General features: G+C 41.6%; 1 protein-coding gene across 3 annotated transcripts in view; it reads left to right on the forward strand.

Moving 5' to 3' along the window:
• The window catches only part of MCM9 (minichromosome maintenance 9 homologous recombination repair factor), an 83,180-nt gene that overhangs the window by 57,656 nt on the left and 4,902 nt on the right, over positions 1 to 20,622 (forward strand). For 2 of the 3 annotated variants that reach the window (XM_082855452.1, XM_082855453.1), the window contains exons 9-12: positions 13,562 to 13,764; positions 14,388 to 14,591; positions 15,699 to 15,781; positions 16,500 to 16,645. In XM_082855452.1, coding sequence (XP_082711578.1) covers positions 13,562 to 13,764; positions 14,388 to 14,591; positions 15,699 to 15,781; positions 16,500 to 16,645 — 636 coding nt within the window. Of the gene's footprint in view, positions 1 to 13,561; positions 13,765 to 14,387; positions 14,592 to 15,698; positions 15,782 to 16,499; positions 17,040 to 20,622 lie in introns of those variants that run through there. The other variant, XM_082855454.1, reaches the window with a different exon arrangement.

Below are 20,622 nucleotides of genomic sequence, written 5' to 3' on the forward strand. Positions count from 1 at the left end.
TCTTCTTGTTTATCCCTAAGGTCTCTGGAGCATGTGTTGAGAGATTTGGATATAAGCAGCTGCCATTATCCTATGGAAGCCTGGAAGTCAACATTTTGTCTTTTAAGCTATTCTTTCTTGTTGTTTAAATAACACCAACTTTTTGCTGTATATTTTTAAAACATTGCCTGTGTTTTCCTTGAACCATTTCCAGAAAAAGTAATTAGATTGTTATCTGCAGTCATTTTGAAGGGCTCAAATATAGATATGGAATTAGACTTGTTCCATATTCTTTAGAATCAATGGATTGAAGGTTCAGGGAAGCATATTTAGAATCAGTACAAGCAAGACTTCTCAGTGGCTAGAGCTGCCTAGAGATAAGTAGGCTGCCTATAGGGTTTAGAGGTCTTCAAGTTCATCTAGAAAAAAGTTATATAAGGAATTCAAGCATCTAATGAGTAAATGGATAACCTTTAAGGTGCCACCTATGAGATGCTGCAAATTATGGGCTGGCCCACAGACTCAGCCATGATGAACGAATTCAGCTGCTGGCTGGTTTATTGCAGAATATGTACAATACGGTTTCACATTATATCATGAAATATGGAACATGATCTGTGCTAGACATGGAACAAGTTCAGGAAACTGCATCAAGAGCTCTACCTTTTTAAAATGACCACAAGAATGTATTGGGTATTGAAAGAATTATAATGATGAAGAGCAAGAGTCTCCGAGCTAGTCTGGCTGGGTTGAGGTTCCATCTCCACTTCCTGCTAGCCAGGCATATCACCCGACTCCTCTGTGCCTTGGTTTCCTCATGGTACGATGGTGAGAATTGTTCTGTCTGTTTCATACGGCTGTTGTGAAAATTAAGTGAGTTAATCCAGTGAAGTGCTTAGGATAGAACCTGGCACATAATAAGTGCCTTTTAAGTGTTAACTATTATAGGTCTCTAATTCCTTTCAGAAACTCGTGGGGCCCAAATGCATGTTCGAATTCAGATTTTTTGTTTCAATTTTAAGAAAGCACTACAATGCATGTGTCATATATTATGAAACCCACTAGCAGTGTCTGAGACAGCACTCTGTATTCAAATGCCTTAATTATTTAATTATTTTGTGAAACTTATAAAACTTCACACTAAATGGGATAAAGACTCACATCAATTTAGGTCAGAGTTTGCTGCCAGATTACCTATGAAAACCTTGCCTTTTTTAAGAGCTTTTTGGATTTTGAAATTGTTATAAGTGAATATGGGCCATTGTCACCATCATCATCAGGTCCCTGCATTTGTCTAGGATTCTTGAGCTGTCAGCAACGTGGTTCTGCTCCAGGACGAAATAGTGAACCTACAAGGTGGATGATAACTGTAAAGGTTTTTTAAAGTTATAATGAGACTAGCTCAACTTACCTGAAGTAGACCTTAAGCCAGGCCTGCTAGGGTATGTGGGAGAGTAAAAGCTGCCTTTGGGTGTGACTGGAACATAACTTGGGGGATGGGAGTTTGTAGATATAAAATAGCAGCTATATTATCTCATTGCCACCTTAGCATCAGAAGTATATTCATTTTCAGACCTGCTCTCCCATTGTTGTGACTCAGATATTTTCTCTGTCTTTGATTTATCTGTGTGTTTGTCTTTTAGGCTTGTTCACCTCTCTTTAGTAGCTCAGCTCTCCCTCTTGTGTCCATTTCAGATACCCTCAAGAGAGGCCCAGTTAGATATTGTCATCTAGATTTATGCAAGAGCAGCCCAGAGACCTCTGTCCAGTTTATGGGCTGACTGCTCTTGGGTCAGGTTCCAATATCAGGCCCAACCAGTCGTCCATGTAAGGCAGTTTACATACAAGGGATTGTGGAGTTACGTGCTTGGTGGGCATTCCAGTGGTTGGCCTGTCCAGGACTATAATGAGGACAAAGGATCACTTAAGAAATATACCAAAGAACAAGTCATATGTCAGTTGTAAGTATTAGTAGATTTGTGGGTGCTGGAAACAGTTTGTTTACACAGAGTACCCTGGTGAATCAATCTAAATAGGAGGTAGCTCTTCATGAGAAAAGTCTCGAGCTCAGTGGATTTCAAAGAGATGGACAAAAAGGATGGCAGGGTTTTAAATGACAGTACTTAGTCACATGTACCTAGTGAGTTGTAAACTCTTGGTCAAGCTGTGTAGTTTGTAGAAGTTCTTACAGTTTCTCCCCAGATCATAGCTCCCACCAATTATGCAATTATGTGATCTTCATTCCTCCATTCGAGTTGTCCTTTTACGTTTGGGTTTTTTTTTAACTTTTATTTTGACGTCACTGTAATAGCTGTAATACCACTTACAGAAAAGTGCAAGAATATGGTACATGTTGGTTTTGCTCTTGGGCTGGCAGTTAAGTGTGCCCTCAGTTACCACTGTCCATCTGTCATCTCCTTGGTGGTGGGAACCAAAGAAAACACTCTTCAGGTTCCACTTAGCTCATGTGTTCATTTTTCATAGCACTTACTCTGGGCCACTCTACAATTTAAGAAAAAGTTGGACCTGCTTCAAGCAGTTGCTCATCTAATTTTGTGGCCAACAGTGTTCAGAATCTTAAGTTCACTCTCCCTAATTAGAAGCCTGTTAATCTTCCTGATAGAAAGTATACAGTTAATTGCTAAATGCAGAACTCTTTCAGAAAATGTCTCTAGATACATAAAGCATGTCAGGTTGTTCATTAGTAAGCAGGTAAGAAGGGTTAAGTATGAAAAAGGAATACTTAATCATGTATTCAACTAAAATAAAATAAGAATACTCTGAATTTTCCTCTTGAAACATCTTACCTACTCCTCACTCCCCAGTTTTCAGACTTTTCTTCCTTTGGCTTTCGTCCCCTAGAATAGGAGTCCTTCAGTGAGCCGTCATCATCCAGATGTTCTGGGCCCTTTCTCTAGGACCATGTCAGGATTGTCTTTGAGATGTTTGATACCTTGCAGCATCATTTTTAGGAACTCTTTGATATGTATGCTTTTGTTTTCTCTCTCTCTCTCATGTCTCAAGTGACTAAAGTCTGATCGACTTGTGAAGGAATTTTTGTTTGAATTATAATCTCCCTTAAGGGTATCAATGTGAACTGCTGGATCAGAATGGCTGGCCACCAAGACTGCAGGGAATCTTGCAGAGAGGGCTGTGTGTGTGTGTGTGTGTGTGTGTGTGTGTGTGTGTGTGTGTGTGTGTGTGTGTGTGTGTGTGTGTGTGTTTGACTTTATATACATTACATAGAAGTAGAGAATTCTTTTAAAAAATAAGACCCACATACTTAATTGTTCCATGTAACTGTGCCAGTTCCACAAACTGTTTTTTAAGTTGAGGTTAAAGTTTATCCATGTGGTGAGCGTATACCTGTGAGGGCATATCATAAGCCATATACCCACCATTCAAATGCACAAGGGGCTGGGAGAGAATCAGTCAATATGATTTCTGTGGTGTAAAAGCTTGTTATGGGCAGTCAGAATAGAAAAAAATGCTAAAACACTCAGGATGTCTACTATGAATGTCTACGGTCTACTAAAATGTAACTTACAGTGTTAGTGCCAAAATATAGGTCTTATTGAATCCATATTTGTTTGAAAAGACCAATAGTTTTATTGTTCTCTGCTTATGTTACTTAAATCTGAAAACATTTTTAAAGTTTGGGAGTTTAACACTTTACATTTGTCCTGGCTGCTTAATGAAAGAGAAGAAGAAACCAAGAAGGAAAGGATGCAGTGTAAGCTTAAAAGGGGGTATCAGTATTTGAAAGTACCTGTTTAAGCTGTGCAAATCAGTCCCTGCAACTGGCAAATGGCAGCATAGTGCCACTGTGTGAAGTCATTTAAGAGAGCTTTATGTGGTGATGATCTTTAAGGCTGTAGAATGCTAAACTAAATAATGATTTGGGAAAGATAGTGTTTCATGTATTTTTCAGGTTGCTTTCAATCCTAATAGGATAGCTTCTCATCAAAGGCAGGGTATCCGATTCTTAAATAATAGAGGATACCCTCACTATTTGCTGAGGACACATTTTAGGAGAAAATCTGACATTGCAATTATATATTTGCTGCTACCCAATTATACTCATATGCCTAGGTGGAAGTACGGTCTAAAATTTAAAAACAGCAAGATGGCAGATTCTTGTTTTGCTCAGCAAACATGTCTTGAACACTCAGCAACATCATGGTCTCTGCTAGCTACTGACACCACAAAGGTGAAAAGACAAGGCCTTTGTTCTCAAGATGCTGACAACCTTGTAGCGAGACAGACAAGTAAACATTTATTGTGCACCTCGATTCCAATAGCCATGGAAGAGCCACAGCACCAGTCCCCACTGGGCTGATCTTCAGTTTTCTAGCCCACACCAGGCCTACCAGTCAGAATCTCGGAGGTGGGACCTGGGAATGTGTATTGTCAAAACCCACCTGGGTTCTCATCGACAAGCCAGGCTTGGGAACCATGGCTCCAGGGTAAGATGCCTCCACCCCTGGCACCCAGCTTGCCTCCTCCTTCCAGGATCTTGAGAAGCTGCTTCTCTGGTAGCATCCTTCACAGACTAGCCTCAGGTTAAGAGGGGGAAACAGGGAGAGGAGGGAACAGATTGAGAAGTGTTCCTTAGAGGCATCCAAGCATGCCACCAAGATGTGAAAATCTAAGTGCACATCAGGTACTCGGAGAGTGTCCTGTTCTTTCTAGACAATACGTACGAGCAGTACTTTCACCCCTTTCCTCTTTCCTATTCCCATTGCCTGTGCATCTCTTGTTACCACTCATTGGGTCAATCTAGATGTGAAAGGTAACTTGTCAACTTTATCGACCTTGTTAGAAAGCAGGGGAGGGTGTGTGTACCTCAGCGTTTAAGATTGCCAAAAAGAATGTAATGGATTGTGAGAATATCATTATTATGTTTTTGCTTTGTATAGTTTTGTGGGTGTTTTCATCACATTTTTCGGGGTGCTAAACATTTTTATTTTTAAATCGAGGGCCTATTAATCTAGAAAAGTTGGATAATCCGGAAACTGATATGTGAATGCTGCATCCAGGCTGTTTTCTGGCCTGATTCTTTAGGTTAGGAGGAGATCACTTAAACACTGGGATGGTTATTGTCATAGCCAGCGGATCTGGAGCTCAGTAGAGAGATGTGCTGTGTATTAGTCAGGTCAGGCTACGCTAACCACTATAGCAAACCGTGGCTTAACACAACCTAAGAATTAATCCTCAACTACTGAGGGATCGTCAGTCAGTAATCTTTGCTTCCCCATCCCTGGGTGGCACAATTCTAATGTATGTTCCTCGAGGTTCCCTGGCAGGACTGAGCCCCAATTTCCTGCCATAGTAACTTGCTCATCATTGTACTCTTTATTGGCTTTTCTCTTTTTCTGGTCTGACTCTCCCCACTCCTAGGGTTGCCTCCCAAATAAACTCCCTGTTCCTAAATGCTTATCTCAGAAGTCAGCTTTTGAGGGAACCCAGCAATGCACGGTCGAGCTGAGAAAGACAAGTATGTTCCCACCCTACACAGTATATACCATGGTGGACCAGACTGGTTGATCACAGTAACAGCCTCTACTTAGAAAGGGGGAAAACGGAAAATACATGGCAGGCACTGGATTGTAGAAATTCTGGGGTCCTGCTGAGCGGGCATTATTAAGGGAGGTTTTGTGATTAAACCCTGGTTCTTATTCTAAGATAACTCCTTTTGCACTGTTCTCTGGCCCCTGGCTCAGCTCAGCACACAAAGGGTTCTTCTTGTCCGTTATCCTCCTTTGGCCACATCTGAAGGCGGCACCTGAGCTTCCCAGCCTGCATCCTCCTGGAGCAAGCTTAGGGGACCAAGATTGTTATTTTTGTTTGTTTGTTTTTTACAAACGTACCATTTTATTTTGATTCTTTCCTCTGACTTTTTCTCTTAACAGCTTTGAGGTATAATTCACATACTACATAAAGTCCACCCTTCTGAAGTATACAATTCTGTAGTTTTTAGTATATTCATAGAGTTGTGCAGCTATTACCACTGGTTCCTGAGCATTTTAGTCACCCCAAAGAGAAATCCCATATCCTGTAGCTCTCACTCCCCATTTTCCGTCTCTCCCAAGCCCTTGGCAACTACTAATCTGCTTTCTATCTCTGTGGATTTGCCTGTTCTGAACATTTCATATAAATCGAATCATATAAGATGTGACTTTTTGTGTCTGGCAACTTTCACTTGTTTTTAAGGTTCATCCGTGTTGTTGCATGTATCAATAGTTTGTTTCTGTATATGGCTGAATAGTCTTTCTTTATATGAATATACCACATTTTGTTTATCCATTCATCAGTTGATAAAAATTTAGGCTGTTTCCAATTTGGGGCTATTATGAATAATGCTACTAAGAAGATTCAAGTACAAGTTTTTGTGGGGACAATATGTTTTCATTACTCTTAAGTGTATACATAGGAGCAGATTGCTGGGTCAAATAGTAACTCCATATTTAACTTTTTGAGGAACTGTTTTCCAAAGCCACTATACCATTTTACAATCTCTCGAGCGATGTATGAAGGGTCCAATTTCTCTACATTCTTGCTAACACTTGTTATTGTCTTTGTGATTATAACAGTACTAGTGTATCTAAAGTCGTATCTCACTGTGTTTTTTTTTTAACTAAAGTGTAGTTGATTAACAGTGATCCAGATATATATACAGTTATATATCTATATATCTATATATATATATATTCTTTTTCAGGTTCTTTTCCCTTATAGGTTATTATAGAATATTGAGTATAGTTCCCTGTGCTATATACAGTAGGTCCTTGTTGGTTATCTATTTTATATACAGTAGTGTGGATGTGTTAATCCCAAACTCCTAATTTATTCCTCCTACCCCCCTTTCCCCTTTGGTAACCATAAGTTTGTTTTCTATGTCTGTGGGTCTATTTCTGTTGTTTAAATAAGTTCATTTGTATTTTATTATTTTTCAGATTCCACATATAAGCAATATTATATGTTTGTCTTTCTCTGTCTGGCTTACTTCACTTAGTATGATAATCTCTAGGTCTATCCATATTGCTGCAGATGGCATTATGTCATTCTTTATACACCTGAGTAATGTTCCATTGTATAAATATACCACATCTTCTTTTTCCATTCATCTCTTGATGGACATTTAGGTTGTTTCTGTGTCTTGGCTATTGTAAATAGTGCTGCCATGAACATTGGGATGCATGTATCTTTTCAAATTATAGTTTTCTCCGGATATATGCCCAGGAGTGGGATTGCTGGATCATATGTTAACTCTATTTTTAGTTTTTTAAAAAACCTCCACACTGTTCTCCATAGTGGCTGTACCATTTTACATTCCTACCAACAGTGTAGGAGGGTTCCTTTTTCTCCACAACCTCTCTAGCATTTATTATTTGTAGACTTTTTGAAGATGGCCAGTCTGACCAGAGTGAGGTGATACCTCCTTGTAGTTTTGATTTGCATTTCTCTCATAATTAGCAGTGTTGAGCATTTTTTCATGTGCCTGTTGGCCATCTGTATGTCTTCTTTGGAGACATGTCTGTTTAGGTCTTCTGCCCATTTTTTGATTGGGTTGTTTGGTTTTTTTGATATTGAACTACATGAACTGTTTGTGTGTTTTGGAAATTAATCCCTTGTCAGTAGCATTGTTGCAAATATTTCCTCTGATTCTGTAGGTTGTCTTTTCTATTTTGTTTATGGTTTCCTCACTGAGGTTTTGATTTGCATTTTCCTAATGACTAAAGACATTGAGCATCTTTTCGTATGTTTATTAGCCATTTGTATATCTTCTTTGGAGAAATGTCTATTCCAATCCTTTGCCCATTTTTAACTGGGTTATTTATCATTTTATTGTTGAGTTCTAAGAGTTCTTTGTATGTTCTGAATATAAGTCCTTTATCAGATATATGATGTGCAAATAATAATTTCTTCCATTCTGTGTGTGGGTTTTTTCACCTCCTTGATGGCATCCTTTGAAGCATAAAAGTTTCAAATTTTGATGCGGTTCATTTTACCTATTTTGTCTTTTTTTTTACTTGTGCTTTTGGTGTCATTTGTGCAAAAGGTTGTTTTTACAACTTGAAAGCAATTGTCAATGAAAAAATTAATCAATAGTCGATCTAAGAAAGAAATGGAAAATTTTATTTGAGCCAACCTGAGATTATAACCTGGGTGACAGTCTTTCAGGAAGCTCTGAGGACTGTTCTGAGGTCAAAGCACAGTTATGTAAGTTTTTGACATGATGGGTTATATGTCAAAGGATGTATTATTGACAGTTTACACAATCCAGATCTACACATACAAAGTGAGCTGTGGGTCATGGGTCATCATGGCCCCTTACAAGATTAAGAAGGAAGGTTATCTCCTAAGGAGGTCTGGTTAATGCAGGTACAGAATACACACTAAAGGGGAGGGAGGAGGCCCAAATAGGCAGAGAAGAATTTTATGTTTAAATTTTCTTGTCTTGCCATAAAGTATGAATTTTATTCCATCACAGCAAAGGCTTCTTCAGACTGAGTTTGTGGTTTCTTTGGCAGTGCAGATCCCGTAGTAATTTAGGTCTCTGATCCCTTTGCTTCTAGTCAGTTGCATATGCCAGTATCCAGAATTCCTTTCTTGACATATTTCTCAAGCTCAGTTTGTTGGGTTTTGGGGTTTTTCCTTCTTTGCCTTGGGCTGCTATAACAAAATACTGTAGACTGATTGGCTTAAACAACAGACATTTATGTCTCATAGTTCCAGAGGCTGGGGAGTCCAAGGTCAAGGTGCTAGCAGATTCGATTCCTAGTGAGGACCCACTTCCTTGCTCTGAAACAGCTGCATTCTTGCTGTTGCCCGCATGGCCTCCCCTCCACGTGCGAGCCGTAAGAGAGAGCTCTTGTCTCTCATCCTCTGCTTTCAGGATGTGAATCCCATTATGAGGGCTGTACACTCATAACCCCATCTAAACCTGGTTACCTTCCTAAGCTCCCCAACTCATAATATCAGCACTTTGGGTGTCAGGGCTTCAAAATAGGAATTTTCGGGGGACACAAACATTCAGTCCATAACGCTCTCCATTTCATTTTTTTAAATTGTGGTTAAAAAACAAAAAACATGTAAAATTTACCATCCTAATTATTTCTAAGTATACAGTTCAGCATTCACATTGTTATGTAACCGATCTTCAGAACTCTTCATCTTGCAAAACTGAAACTCAACACCCATTAAACAACAACTCCCCATTTTCCCCTCTCCCCAGTCCCTGGCAACCACCATTTTACTTTCTGTTTCTGTGAATGTGACTACTCTAGAAACCCCGTATAAATGGTGTCATATAGTATTTGTCTTTTGTGACTGACTTAATTCACGTACCATGATGTTCTCAAAGTTCATCCATGTTGTATTTTGTGACAGGATTTCCTTTCTTTCAGGCTGAATAACATTTCATTGTGTGAGTGTGTGTATTGTTTATCCATTTATTCATCCGTGGACACTTGTATTGCTTCCTCCTCTTGGCTATTATATAGCTGCTGTGAACATGGGTGGGACTTCATTCCATTTTTCTTCAACTTAATGGTGGCTACCCTAAGGCCATCTAAGCTGAAGGCTTCACTCTTTTTTTTTTTTTTTTTTTTTGGGCCTCTCACTGTTTTGGCCTCTCCCCTTGCGGAGCACAGGCTCTGGACACGCAGGCTCAGCGGCCATTGCTCACGGGCCCAGCCACTCCACGGCATATGGGATCCTCCCGGACTGGGGGCACGAACCTGTGTCCCCTGCATCAGCAGGCGGACTCTCAACCACTGCGCCACCAGGGAAGCCCAAGGCTTCACTCTTAATCTGGGTCACTTTATACTACTGAGAAAATTGACTGGGCCTTTGTTGTTCAAAGCCTGTTTCAGTCTTTTCCCTTACTTTCTGGGGTCTAGAGGCAACTGTCTTTTCCAGCCCTTCAAAGCCTCAAATTCCTGAGCTGTCTATTCTCTTTCGTTACTCCTTGAAAAGTGGTCACTTCTCTCCTGTGCTCATCTCTTCCTGCAGTGTTTTGCCAGAGGGAGTTTTTGTTGCTTGAGTCACAGTCTGATGTGGGTGGTGGGTGAGGCGCTGTGCTCCATAGTCCCTCAGGTGGCTGTCTGACTCCAGGGCCTTATCCTCACCTGTACCAGCAAAGAGAGAGAGAAGCGGGGAGGGTTGCACAGGAAGGCTTTTAGGAGCCTGACCTGGAAGTAGCATATGTTCTCCTACCCCCATTCCATTGGCAAGACTTGTTATTACAGCTCTCCTTAACTGGAAAGGAGGATGGGAAATTAAATCTTGCTCTGTCCCCAGGGAGAAAGGAAAACAAGGTTTGGTGAGCACAGAGAAGCCACTGCCACAGGCTAGAGCTAAATTTGGAGGTGCCAGCCTATAGGTAGTGATTAAACCCATGAGCAAAGATGGGGATCACCGGTAAAGATGTAATGAGAGTAATAGAGGACCATCACAAAAATAAGGGCACTATCCGGAGGGCCTGTCATGGTAAAAATAATTTATGTAACTTAACTTTACGATGTTTAGAAAAAGTACTCCCATGTATATAGGAAGTTTTAAACATGTGGATTAAAAATGGAAAAATAGCTTTTTCAGAAACTGGAATGTTTTCATTCCTTGAAGTTAATGCAGAAAACAAAATATATTAGCGTGATTATTTTATGACTGATGAAGCCTGTGAGTATAAAATGACTCTGAATTTTAGAAATACTGTACTAAGTAAAGATTAATTTTTGTTTATCACTTATTCAGTACATGTTTATTGAGCATCTAATATGTGACAGACAGTGTGAGCATTATAACAGTAAGTCACAGGCCCTCAAGGGGGATCAAATTAAGTAGGAAAAAAAATAAAGCAAGGAGGGCTTCCCCAGTGGCACAGTGGTTGAGAGTCCGCCTGCCAACGTAGGGGACACGGGTTCGTGCCCCGGTCCGGGAGGATCCCACATGCCGCGGAGCGGCTGGGCCCGTGAGCCATGGCTGCTGAGCCTGCGCGTGTGGAGCCTGTGCTCCGCAACGGGAGAGGCCACAACAGTGAGAGGCCCGTGTAACGCAAAAAAATAAAAAAGTAAGGCAAGTAATGAATACCTAAAACATGAGACAGAATCTTCAAGATCACAGGAAGTGTTTAAAATGTGACACCACCAGGGTGGCAGTCTGGAGATGAAAGAGCATTGGTTTTGGAGTTAAGCAGATCTGGGTTTGAATCACAGCTCTGTAGCTCTCCACGTAACCTTGGGGAAGTTATTAACAGCTTGCGACTTCTAGTTTCCTTATTTCCAAGTTGGTGATAATAATATCTACCTTTCAGGTTGTTGTGAAGATTAGGGGTAATATGTATACGCAAAGCCTAACACAGTGCTTGGTATTACAAATATGGTAGTTATCTTCTTATTACTGAGGAAGGTAGAGCTCGTATTGGATTGGAAAAATGACCCTTACCTTCCACTAATTCATGAGTTCCTCATTCAGTAGTATTTAGCGAAGCATTACTGTGCACACAGTACTTAGACTGTGTGAGTATCTTTGTTCACTACAGCCCCATTCAGTTTGTAATGCAGTCATGTTCGTACACAGGTCTGCAGCCACCAGGTTTATATGCTGTCTTCCCCTCTTTCAAGTGATCGAGACCACTCTGTCCCTTCTGACGCCATCCCCATCCTCCTCTTTGCTATTGGCAGCTGCCTGACTTACTACCCCACACAGTCTTCTCTTCTCCTGCCCACCGCTCTACCTTCATTGCTTGAATTTCCACAAGCTGCCCCTCAGGAAACCTGTTTTCTTCACATATAAATCTTCCTTAGCCCCCTTCCCTAAGCTTCTCCTTTCATTTTTTCCCAGTTACCTCAGGAATAACTCACCACCTTTTTTCTGTCTTGGCTTGCTCATTTTCCTTCTCACGTCATGGATATCGTTAAGAGTCTATGTCTTAACACGTATCCAGGCATCTCCACAGAAGTCTTTCTTTGTGGACACTGACGCTGACGCCAGCTTCCGTTGCACACGTCCTGTCTGGCAGGCGCTGTGTTGAGCCTCCTTATCCTCCAGCAGTCCTATTCTAAACTAACTATAGCCGGGACCAGCTATACACCCTTCTCATTTCTCAGTACAGTCCTCTGCACACAGGAAATGGCTTGTAAATAGCTCTTGATCAGAGAAAGGAAGAACAATCAATTTTACCTCTCAGAAAATAATTTTTGAGAAATTAATTCATATACAGGTGTATTTTGTTTCATTGCCAGTATTGCAGCAATATTCCTTTTTTATGATAAATGCAAACAGCCTCGCTTCAGTATTGGATTAAATGTGCTTTTTGTGGGATTAGTTAGGGACCATTTATTACATTGTTTTTATGGCAAACTTGAATCTGAGTTCTAAACAGCTGCCTTTACAAAGTCATTTTGGTGCATAAATGTTAAGATGTGGACTCTCTGTTCAAAATTTTTCCCTATCAATAATTTTTTTAAAAAGAGGATTTAGTTTTCAGTGAAAGTGCCTCGTTTGTCTTTCTCTTCTGTGTCTTCTTGTGCCATTTACCAAAAATAAAAATTCTCAAACTTTTTCAGTCTTCAGGCATGAGGTAATTGCTAGAGCCAACTGGAAATAGATCAGGGATTAACAGACATAGCACATGTTTGCCGATGTCCCAGGGTTTTGACTGCTGAGAGGCAGACATGCCGCTGTAACTGAAAACAGTCATCACTAGAGAGCATACAACTTTACAGAGAAAGAATGCTGTACTCGTTGTTGTCAGTGAATGTGCCGTATTATTTTGAGGGCTTGCCCATCATAAACAAGTTTAAAAACAACATCTAAGTTATGTCACCTCCGTATCTATCCTGTCACTGCTCTGTTGAAGACTTGAGTGCCTCTTCCTGGGCCACTGCCCTTGTCTCTCCCATGTGTCCCGTCCGTGGTCCTTCCCCATCTGACCAGCCCTCCTCCGCAGCCTTCCCTTCACTGTTGCTCCTCAAAAACACTACGCTGATCAACCTTTCTTTTTCCTGATTTCTTCTTCTTTTATCCCTCCCTCCCTCCCTCCCTTTCCCTTCATCCTGTTTCTTTCACTTTTAGAAAACCGAAACAAAGTAGGTAAACGCATAGAACAAGTCCAGATGTCAGGAAAGGCCCAGTTCAAAAACTACTTCGTAATGTTTCTCTGAGTGTCTCTTCCATCCACATAGATGAATACACATCATCTTTATTTCCCCTGGGAAATTTATGTTTCTAGAACTTACCATATTCTGCCTTGTCTTACCATTATAGCTAGTGGACTGCAAGCTCCCTAAGAGCAGTATGCATGTGTGGTTTAACTTTGTACACCTCTTAACACCCCTTAGCAGAGGGGTCTGCTCATACTCAGGGCATAAGAAGTGTTTGTTAAATACTTACTTCTCTTCAAGATAGGCTAGTGTAAATGTCCTTCATTTGAACTTGGTGTTTGTATCATTCACATTCTCTTTCACATGAGTGTAGATTTTCAAGGGGCAAGAGCAGTCCCTTTCTATTAACAAGTTTAATCTTGCTTTTCATTTGAATCCCAACAGTGAGTGAATTGTACCTTCTCTTTTGGTAGCCTCGTGTGCAAGCTGAACACAAGGACCACCATCCTTGCAGCAACCAACCCCAAAGGCCAGTACGACCCCCATGAGTCTGTGTCAGTGAACATTGCCCTTGGCAGCCCACTCTTAAGTCGATTCGACCTGATCCTGGTTTTGCTTGATACCAAGAATGAAGACTGGGATCGTATAATTTCTGCCTTTATCTTAGAAAACAAAGGTACGTGGAGACGAACAAATCATTCAAATTGACAAAAAGTAGACGTAACAAATGAAATTTTTCTTGAAGAAAATTAAATAAATACCCAAGGTACCGTAACTAATGGGCAGTAGAGAGAGGCTTAGATAGAAAGCAGTGAGAAGAGTCAGTTAGTGAGCCCAGAATAACAAACGGAAGGAAAAGGGTCTTTCTCTGCTTGCCATTGATGAGATTAAAGTTGGTAAATGTGTCCTTTGTGGTGAAAGGGGGCAACCTTATGATATATAATTACCACGTGGTTCACCTCTTGCACACACAAAAAATGGACTGAGTTTATGAAACAGAATTCTAAATGTGGGACTTCTGTCAAAAACTTAGATTTACCAAGTACTGTTTATTTCTGTATATGGCAGAACAGAATTATTCTGAATAATTTAAACCTCTGTAGGAAGCTTACCTTTATTAAGCTTAGCGCCTAAGACTGTTTATTATAGAACTATATGCAGAGACACATCTAGATTTCAGTGGCCACAAAACCTGAAGGTTATCTTTTTAAAAATGAGTACAAGAACTTTTGCAAAACCCTTAATATGAGATGTTTGCCTGTTGTTAGAAATTACTGACCCAATACCTGATATATACAGGTTATCCAAGCAAATCAGAGAAGCTCTGGAGCATGGAAAAGATGAAAACCTATTTCTGCCTCATTAGGAATCTGCAGCCCACACTGTCTGATGAGGGTAATCAAGTTCTCCTCCGGTACTACCAGATGCAGAGGCAGAGCGATTCCCGGAACGCTGCCCGGACAACCATCCGCCTGCTGGAAAGCTTGATACGATTAGCAGAAGGTTTATTTCCTTCAGCAGATAATACTTTTATTGGGTGTCCAGTGTGAGCAGGGCATGGGGCTTGGCACCATGAATTCAGAGACGAGTGAGGACGATCTCTGAGGTGCTTGCCCATAGTTGCTTAAAAAGCAAAAACTCGGAGCTATGAAACCACTCTTCTGGGGACGGATTATAGATGTTGAGTGGAACGAAGCGTCGTTCAGAAAGAGGAATCTCTGTGGCATCTCAGAACCTCCCATAACTTAAGACATCATTCATGTAGAAAGTCTCATGTACGGATGTTTTGTTTCTCGACGGCTTCTATTGGCATTTGGGGTGGAATACTCCCTTACTGGGAAATATTTCTATATAGCACCCTGGGTTATTTCTCACCAGTTGCCACTCACAGCCCACCACGAGCACAATAATGCTGAATTAACAGTACCAGGCTCTATCCCATCCCTAAGGTATGAGACTTACATGCATACCTGCAGCCAATATGCGTCTCCAGACGTTTTCTTTTTTTTCTAATACTAGCTTTGACATTTAGCCCTTACTAAACAATCCTAAATTTTTTTCACATGAGCTGACTGTATCATATGATGATATAATATATGCTTACCAAAAAGTTCTATAAAACGAAAGTGCCTCCCTCACTTTTTCAAGGATTTATAACTAATATTAAGGCAAGAAATACCCAAGATTCAGGCTTGCAAATTTGGCAGTTTTGAAAAGCTCACAGATAAAGAGATGTATCAGAGATGAGAAATGAATATTAATTTTAATTTTGTATGATTTATAATAGATTAGAAAGTAAGGATTAAAAGTCACTGAATATTAAATATATGCCGCATAGCACCTTTCTTTGCTGGAGCCCAGAGTACCTTTTCATGTAAATACACAGAACTGCCGTGGGCTGTGCAGAAGGATTAGGCCCATTATTAGAGAAACAACCTTAAAGCTAGTTGAAGTTAGACTTACGTGCTTGCTCTAGTAAAATGTATTTGTTATTAGTAGCTCATTTATAAAATACAGTTTTGGAATAGGGGGGATCCAGGAGAGTATTACATTTATCACCTCAAAAATTCATAAAAATAATTCTCCATAATTTCAAATGCACCTTATTAGCTCATGCTCGCCTGATGTTCCGTGACACAGTGACTCTGGAAGATGCTATTACAGTGGTGTCGGTAATGGAGTCCTCCATGCAGGTAAGGATATTTTGTACCTAATGTTTTGTTTTGTTTTGTTTTGTTTTTCTGGTACACGGGCCTCTCACTGTTGTGGCCTCTCCCGTTGCGGAGCACGGTCTCCGGACGCGCAGGCTCAGCGGGCATGGCTCACTGGCCCAGCCACTCCGCGGCATGTGGGATCTTCCCGGACCGGGGCACGAACCCGTGTCCCCTGCATCGGCAGGTGGACTCTCAACCACTGCGCCACCAGGGAAGCCCTGTACCTAATGTTTGAACCCTAGTTACAAGCATTGTTTAAAAGAGACAATTTATAGCCTATCAGGAGTTATAAAAATGATCATATTCTAGACCTAGTAATTCCTGGAAATATATCCAAAGGAAACTATTTAAAAGAAGGGGTAAAAATTGTCATAGAAACAGTCTCTGCATCAGTAGCATTGCTTTACCCACTGGTATAAAGCAGTGGGTCTCAATCCTTTTTCTCCTCAACACGCCTGAGAGATGCTTATGGTCCCACTAGAGACAGTGTGGCTTCTCAGAGCAATGCATGCCACCAGGAATTGAGGGAGAGGACCACTGAAATTTGAAAAAGGCTCCCAGGTGATTCTGATACTGTGATGGGGGTGTAGAGGGCTGGTCTCAGCCATCTGGGATCAGTGGCCTCTAGTGTGTACTTCCTGTCTGCAGGCTAGCCTGGTGACTGTCCCTGGCATTTCCCATTTTCTCACCCTTTCAGGGAGGTGCTCTGCTGGGAGGTGTGAATGCACTCCACACATCCTTTCCTGATAACCCTCTGGAGCAGTACCAGAAGCAGTGTGAACTTATTCTGGAAAAGCTGGAGCTGCACAGCCTCTTAAGGGAAGAGCTAAGAAGACTTGAAAGGTGAGAAAAGAAAACCAAGAAAAGCATGTGATGGAAAATGCTTGTTTGGCATTTAGTGAAATGGAAGAAGTATCAAGTAAGTGGAAAATCTGTCTGTACTCTCAGTAGGGGATTTCAGTTATCTAGTACTGTATAATCTACTACCTCAAAGCTCAGTAGCTTAAAAACAAAACAAAACAAACAAAAAAAAACCCCACAACTTTTTAGTGCTCACTTTTCTGGGAGTCAGAAATTCAGGAGCGCTCAGTGGGGATGGCTTATCTCCATTCCACATAGTGCCAGCTGGGGTCACTCATACACCTGCATTTATTTAGCTGGGAGCTCAGTTGGAATTGGAACATCCAAGATACCTTCCATGATGTGTGGTGCCTTCGCAGGGGTGGCTTAAATGGCCGGGGGCTAGCTGGGCTGTCTCTACGGTAAGGTAGTAAGAATTCTGAGGTGGTAGCTTAGGACTCAAGTAGCTTAGCAAAAGTGGAAGCTGCAGGCCTCTTATGGGCTGGGCCGGAGCTCACTCAGCATCACTTCTACCACATTTTGTAGTTCAGAGCAAGTCACAGGGTCAACCCACATGCAAGGTAAAGGGAAATGGACACCACCTCTTGATGGGAGAAGTGGCATAGACATATAGGAAAGAGGGACTTGATGGCCGCCTCTTTGGAGACCACCTTCCACAGCTGCATTTCCTTGGCTTACTGGTTTGGTGAGCCTCGTGGAGAACACTGACTGGTCCTTTACTATATGTAATAAACTGGGTCCTGATTATATGAGAAGCACCAAGGTGTGCCACCTACAGTTTACACCCAACATGACACACAGTTTCCATCAAGAAACCTTGGTGAATGGGCTGTATCCTGTTTACTGCCACTTTGTCTTCTTCTCTTTCTTTGGCTCAGTATAAGAAGTAGAGCAGTGCTATTCGGAGAGGTGGCTGGGACTGCTGTTGAGGAAGAGGAAGTTGGCCTCTAAGGGAGTGACCTATCCCATCCTGGGCCAGACCCAGACACAAAATATTTTATAACTTGGCTGTATCGTTTTTCATCACCAGGAGAGGACATGTGCAATGGCCTTTACATAAAGAATCTTAGTGCTTATTAATATTTTAATTCTTTTCTTACTGTTCATAAAGCTTTCTTCAAAGCATAATAAATATTTGATCATTAGTCATTATATATCTCTGGTAGAAGAAAATCGCAGGTAGAGACCCAGACTGCTTTCAGGCCAGCCTGTGCTGGCACACTGGGAAGGTTACAGAAGTAGAAGTGGAAGTGCTGACTCTCACCCAGGAAAGGCCTTCCTGGTCCATTAGCAGCAGCACTGACTTTCCCTTCAGCATCATGATTTCCTTCCCTACATGCCCCAATCCATGACTTTTAAAAATTTACAATTTAACAGTCAGACTAAAAAAAACTCCCCAGTGAGAATGAGGTATTTTATGTTAAAGAAGGAACTGTTTTTCTTTTTTTTTTTTATAAATTTATTTTTTGGCTGCATTGGGTCTTCATTGCTGCATGCAGGCTTTTCTCTGGTTGCGGCGAGCAGGGGCTACTCTTTGTTGTGGTGCTCAGGCTTCTCATCACGGTGGCTTCTCTGGTTGCAGAGCATGGGCTCTAGGCACATGGGCTTCAGTAGTTGTGGCACGCGGGCTCAGTAGTTGTGGCTCTCGGGCTCTAGGGCGCAGGCTCAGTAGTTGTGGTGCACGGGCATAGTTGCTCCACGGCATGTGAGATGTTCCCGGACCAGGGCTCAAACCCGTGTCCCCTGCACTGGCAGGCGGATTCTTAACCACCATGCCACCAGGGAAGTCCCGACCTTTATTTTAAATATTCTGTTTTCGTATCAGGACTCAGCACAGTGCCTCACATGGAATACTGAATAAATGACTGATTTTATGGCCTTATTCACACTGGGATTTTGCCACCAGGGAAGACCATGAAGGAACTGTTTTTCATCCTACAGGGGAACAACTCAGGAATGACAACAGCAATGTTTCAAAACTCCCCTTTCTAGTGACTTGTTAAAATGCGGACATGTGGGAAGGAATGTGTCACACACATTACCTAAAGAATTTTTGCCTGAACTTTCACGTTTGCATGCTCCCTAAATACATGAGCTTCTAAAAAGCCTGACTTTGAGTCTGTGCCTGTGAAGCAAGAGTGAGGAATGGCAAGTGTGTCCATCGGGCCTCTTCCTTGTTCGTGTGAGTGGGTTAATGACTGACCTGAATCTGGTTACCGGTGTTGATCTCGAAGCTGGGGGCTGGTGAATGGAGGGCATGTGGGAGCAGAGCAGCTGCACAGCGAGAATTTGGGGAGCACACTGAGATTATTGACTGTTTAAGTAAAACCTTGAGAATGCTTTTCCTGGCGTTTCTCTCCTATTTGCTCACTCTCTTCATCCAGCAGTGTTCTTGTTCTGTTTATAAAACCTCAGCACAGCCTTTTGGGGAAGTGTGGGGACTGGTTTTGTCCCACTAATACGCAGGTGCCAGCCTGCAGTAAGCTTGCACGTTGTCTAAAATCAGACTCTTTTGTTTGGTCCCCTGGCTTTTTCCCGATAGAAGCTCTTCCTCCGGTTCTTCTATAGTCTGATGCAGCTGATCCTTTCAGGCCTGTCCTGGCTTTGGCTTTGCTTTGGAAAGGCTGCTCATTTTGAGTGGCCAGAACCTGGTCGTTTCGACTACCCTAAGCTGACCTGCTGGATTCAGGAAAGAAGGAATGCGAGGCTCAGAACCAGTGTTGTGTGATAGAAAAATAGCAATTGGACTTACCAAATTCAAGATGACCCTCCTGGAGGGGAAGAAGGGAAACAAAAGGTGACGGTCTAAAAAACAGACCTTAAAGTGGCCTTTAAAATGTTATTTTTCTTCTGGTATTTCTCTGTAATGCAAGGGCATGTTCTGGAGCTGAGCCTCACAGCAGCAAAGCCAGGTGCCCCGCAAAGGAACCTCCAAGACACACTCTAAAGCCAAGCTTAGCAAGAGGGAAAACCCCCAGTAGCACGTGGGTTTATCCCCTTGGGAAAGAGTTTTCTATTTCTTAAGGAGAGCACATGTTAATAATAAAGCTGTTTGTAGTTTTATCACTTTTCTTTGGGAAAATGCTTTACTAGTGACGGCCAGCCTCAAATGGTGGCTGTTCTACCCATCTCAAAACGACCGAGCAATCCCACTCCTGGGCATATACCCTGAGAAAACCATAATTCAAAGAGTCATGTACCACAATGTTCATTGAAGCTCTATTTACAATAGCCAGGACATGGAAGCAACCTAAGTGTCCATCGACAGATGAATGGATAAAGAAGGTGTGGCACATATATACAATGGAATATTACTCAGCCATAAAGAGAAACGAAATTAAGTTATCTGTAGTGAGGTGGATGGACCTAGAGTCTGTCGTACAGAGTGAATTAAGCCAGAAAGAGAAAAACAAATACAGTATGCTAACACATATATATGGAATCTTAAAAAAAAAATGGTTATGAAGAACCTAGGGGCAGGACAGGAATAAAGACACAGACGTAGAGAATGGGCTTGAGGACACGGGGAAGGGGAAGGGTAAGCTGGGCAGAAGTGAGAGAGTGGCATGGACATACATACACTACCAAGTGTAAAATAGATAGCTAGTGGGAAGCAGCTGCATAGCACAGGGAGATCAGCTCGGTGCTTTGTGACCACCTAGAGGGGTGGGATAGGGAGGGTGGGAGGGGGATGCAAGAGGGAGGAGATATGGGGGTATATGTATATGTATAGCTGATTCACTTTGTTATAAAGCAGAAACTAACCATTGTAAAGCAATTATACTCCAATAAAGATGTTTCAAAAACAAAAACAGCGTGTAAAGATGTCTTAGGAGGTATAGTAAAATGCAGAATTTAAACAGTGGAGAAATTAATTTCACACATCAGAATCAGACTAAGATAGCAGGGCTAAATTATTCTACCCTTAAAATTCCCATACATTTTTAAAGTTATGGAGC

Source organism: Leucopleurus acutus (genome assembly GCF_964270905.1).
Source record: "Leucopleurus acutus genome assembly, chromosome: 15".
Taxonomy (NCBI): Eukaryota; Metazoa; Chordata; class Mammalia; order Artiodactyla; family Delphinidae; genus Leucopleurus; species Leucopleurus acutus.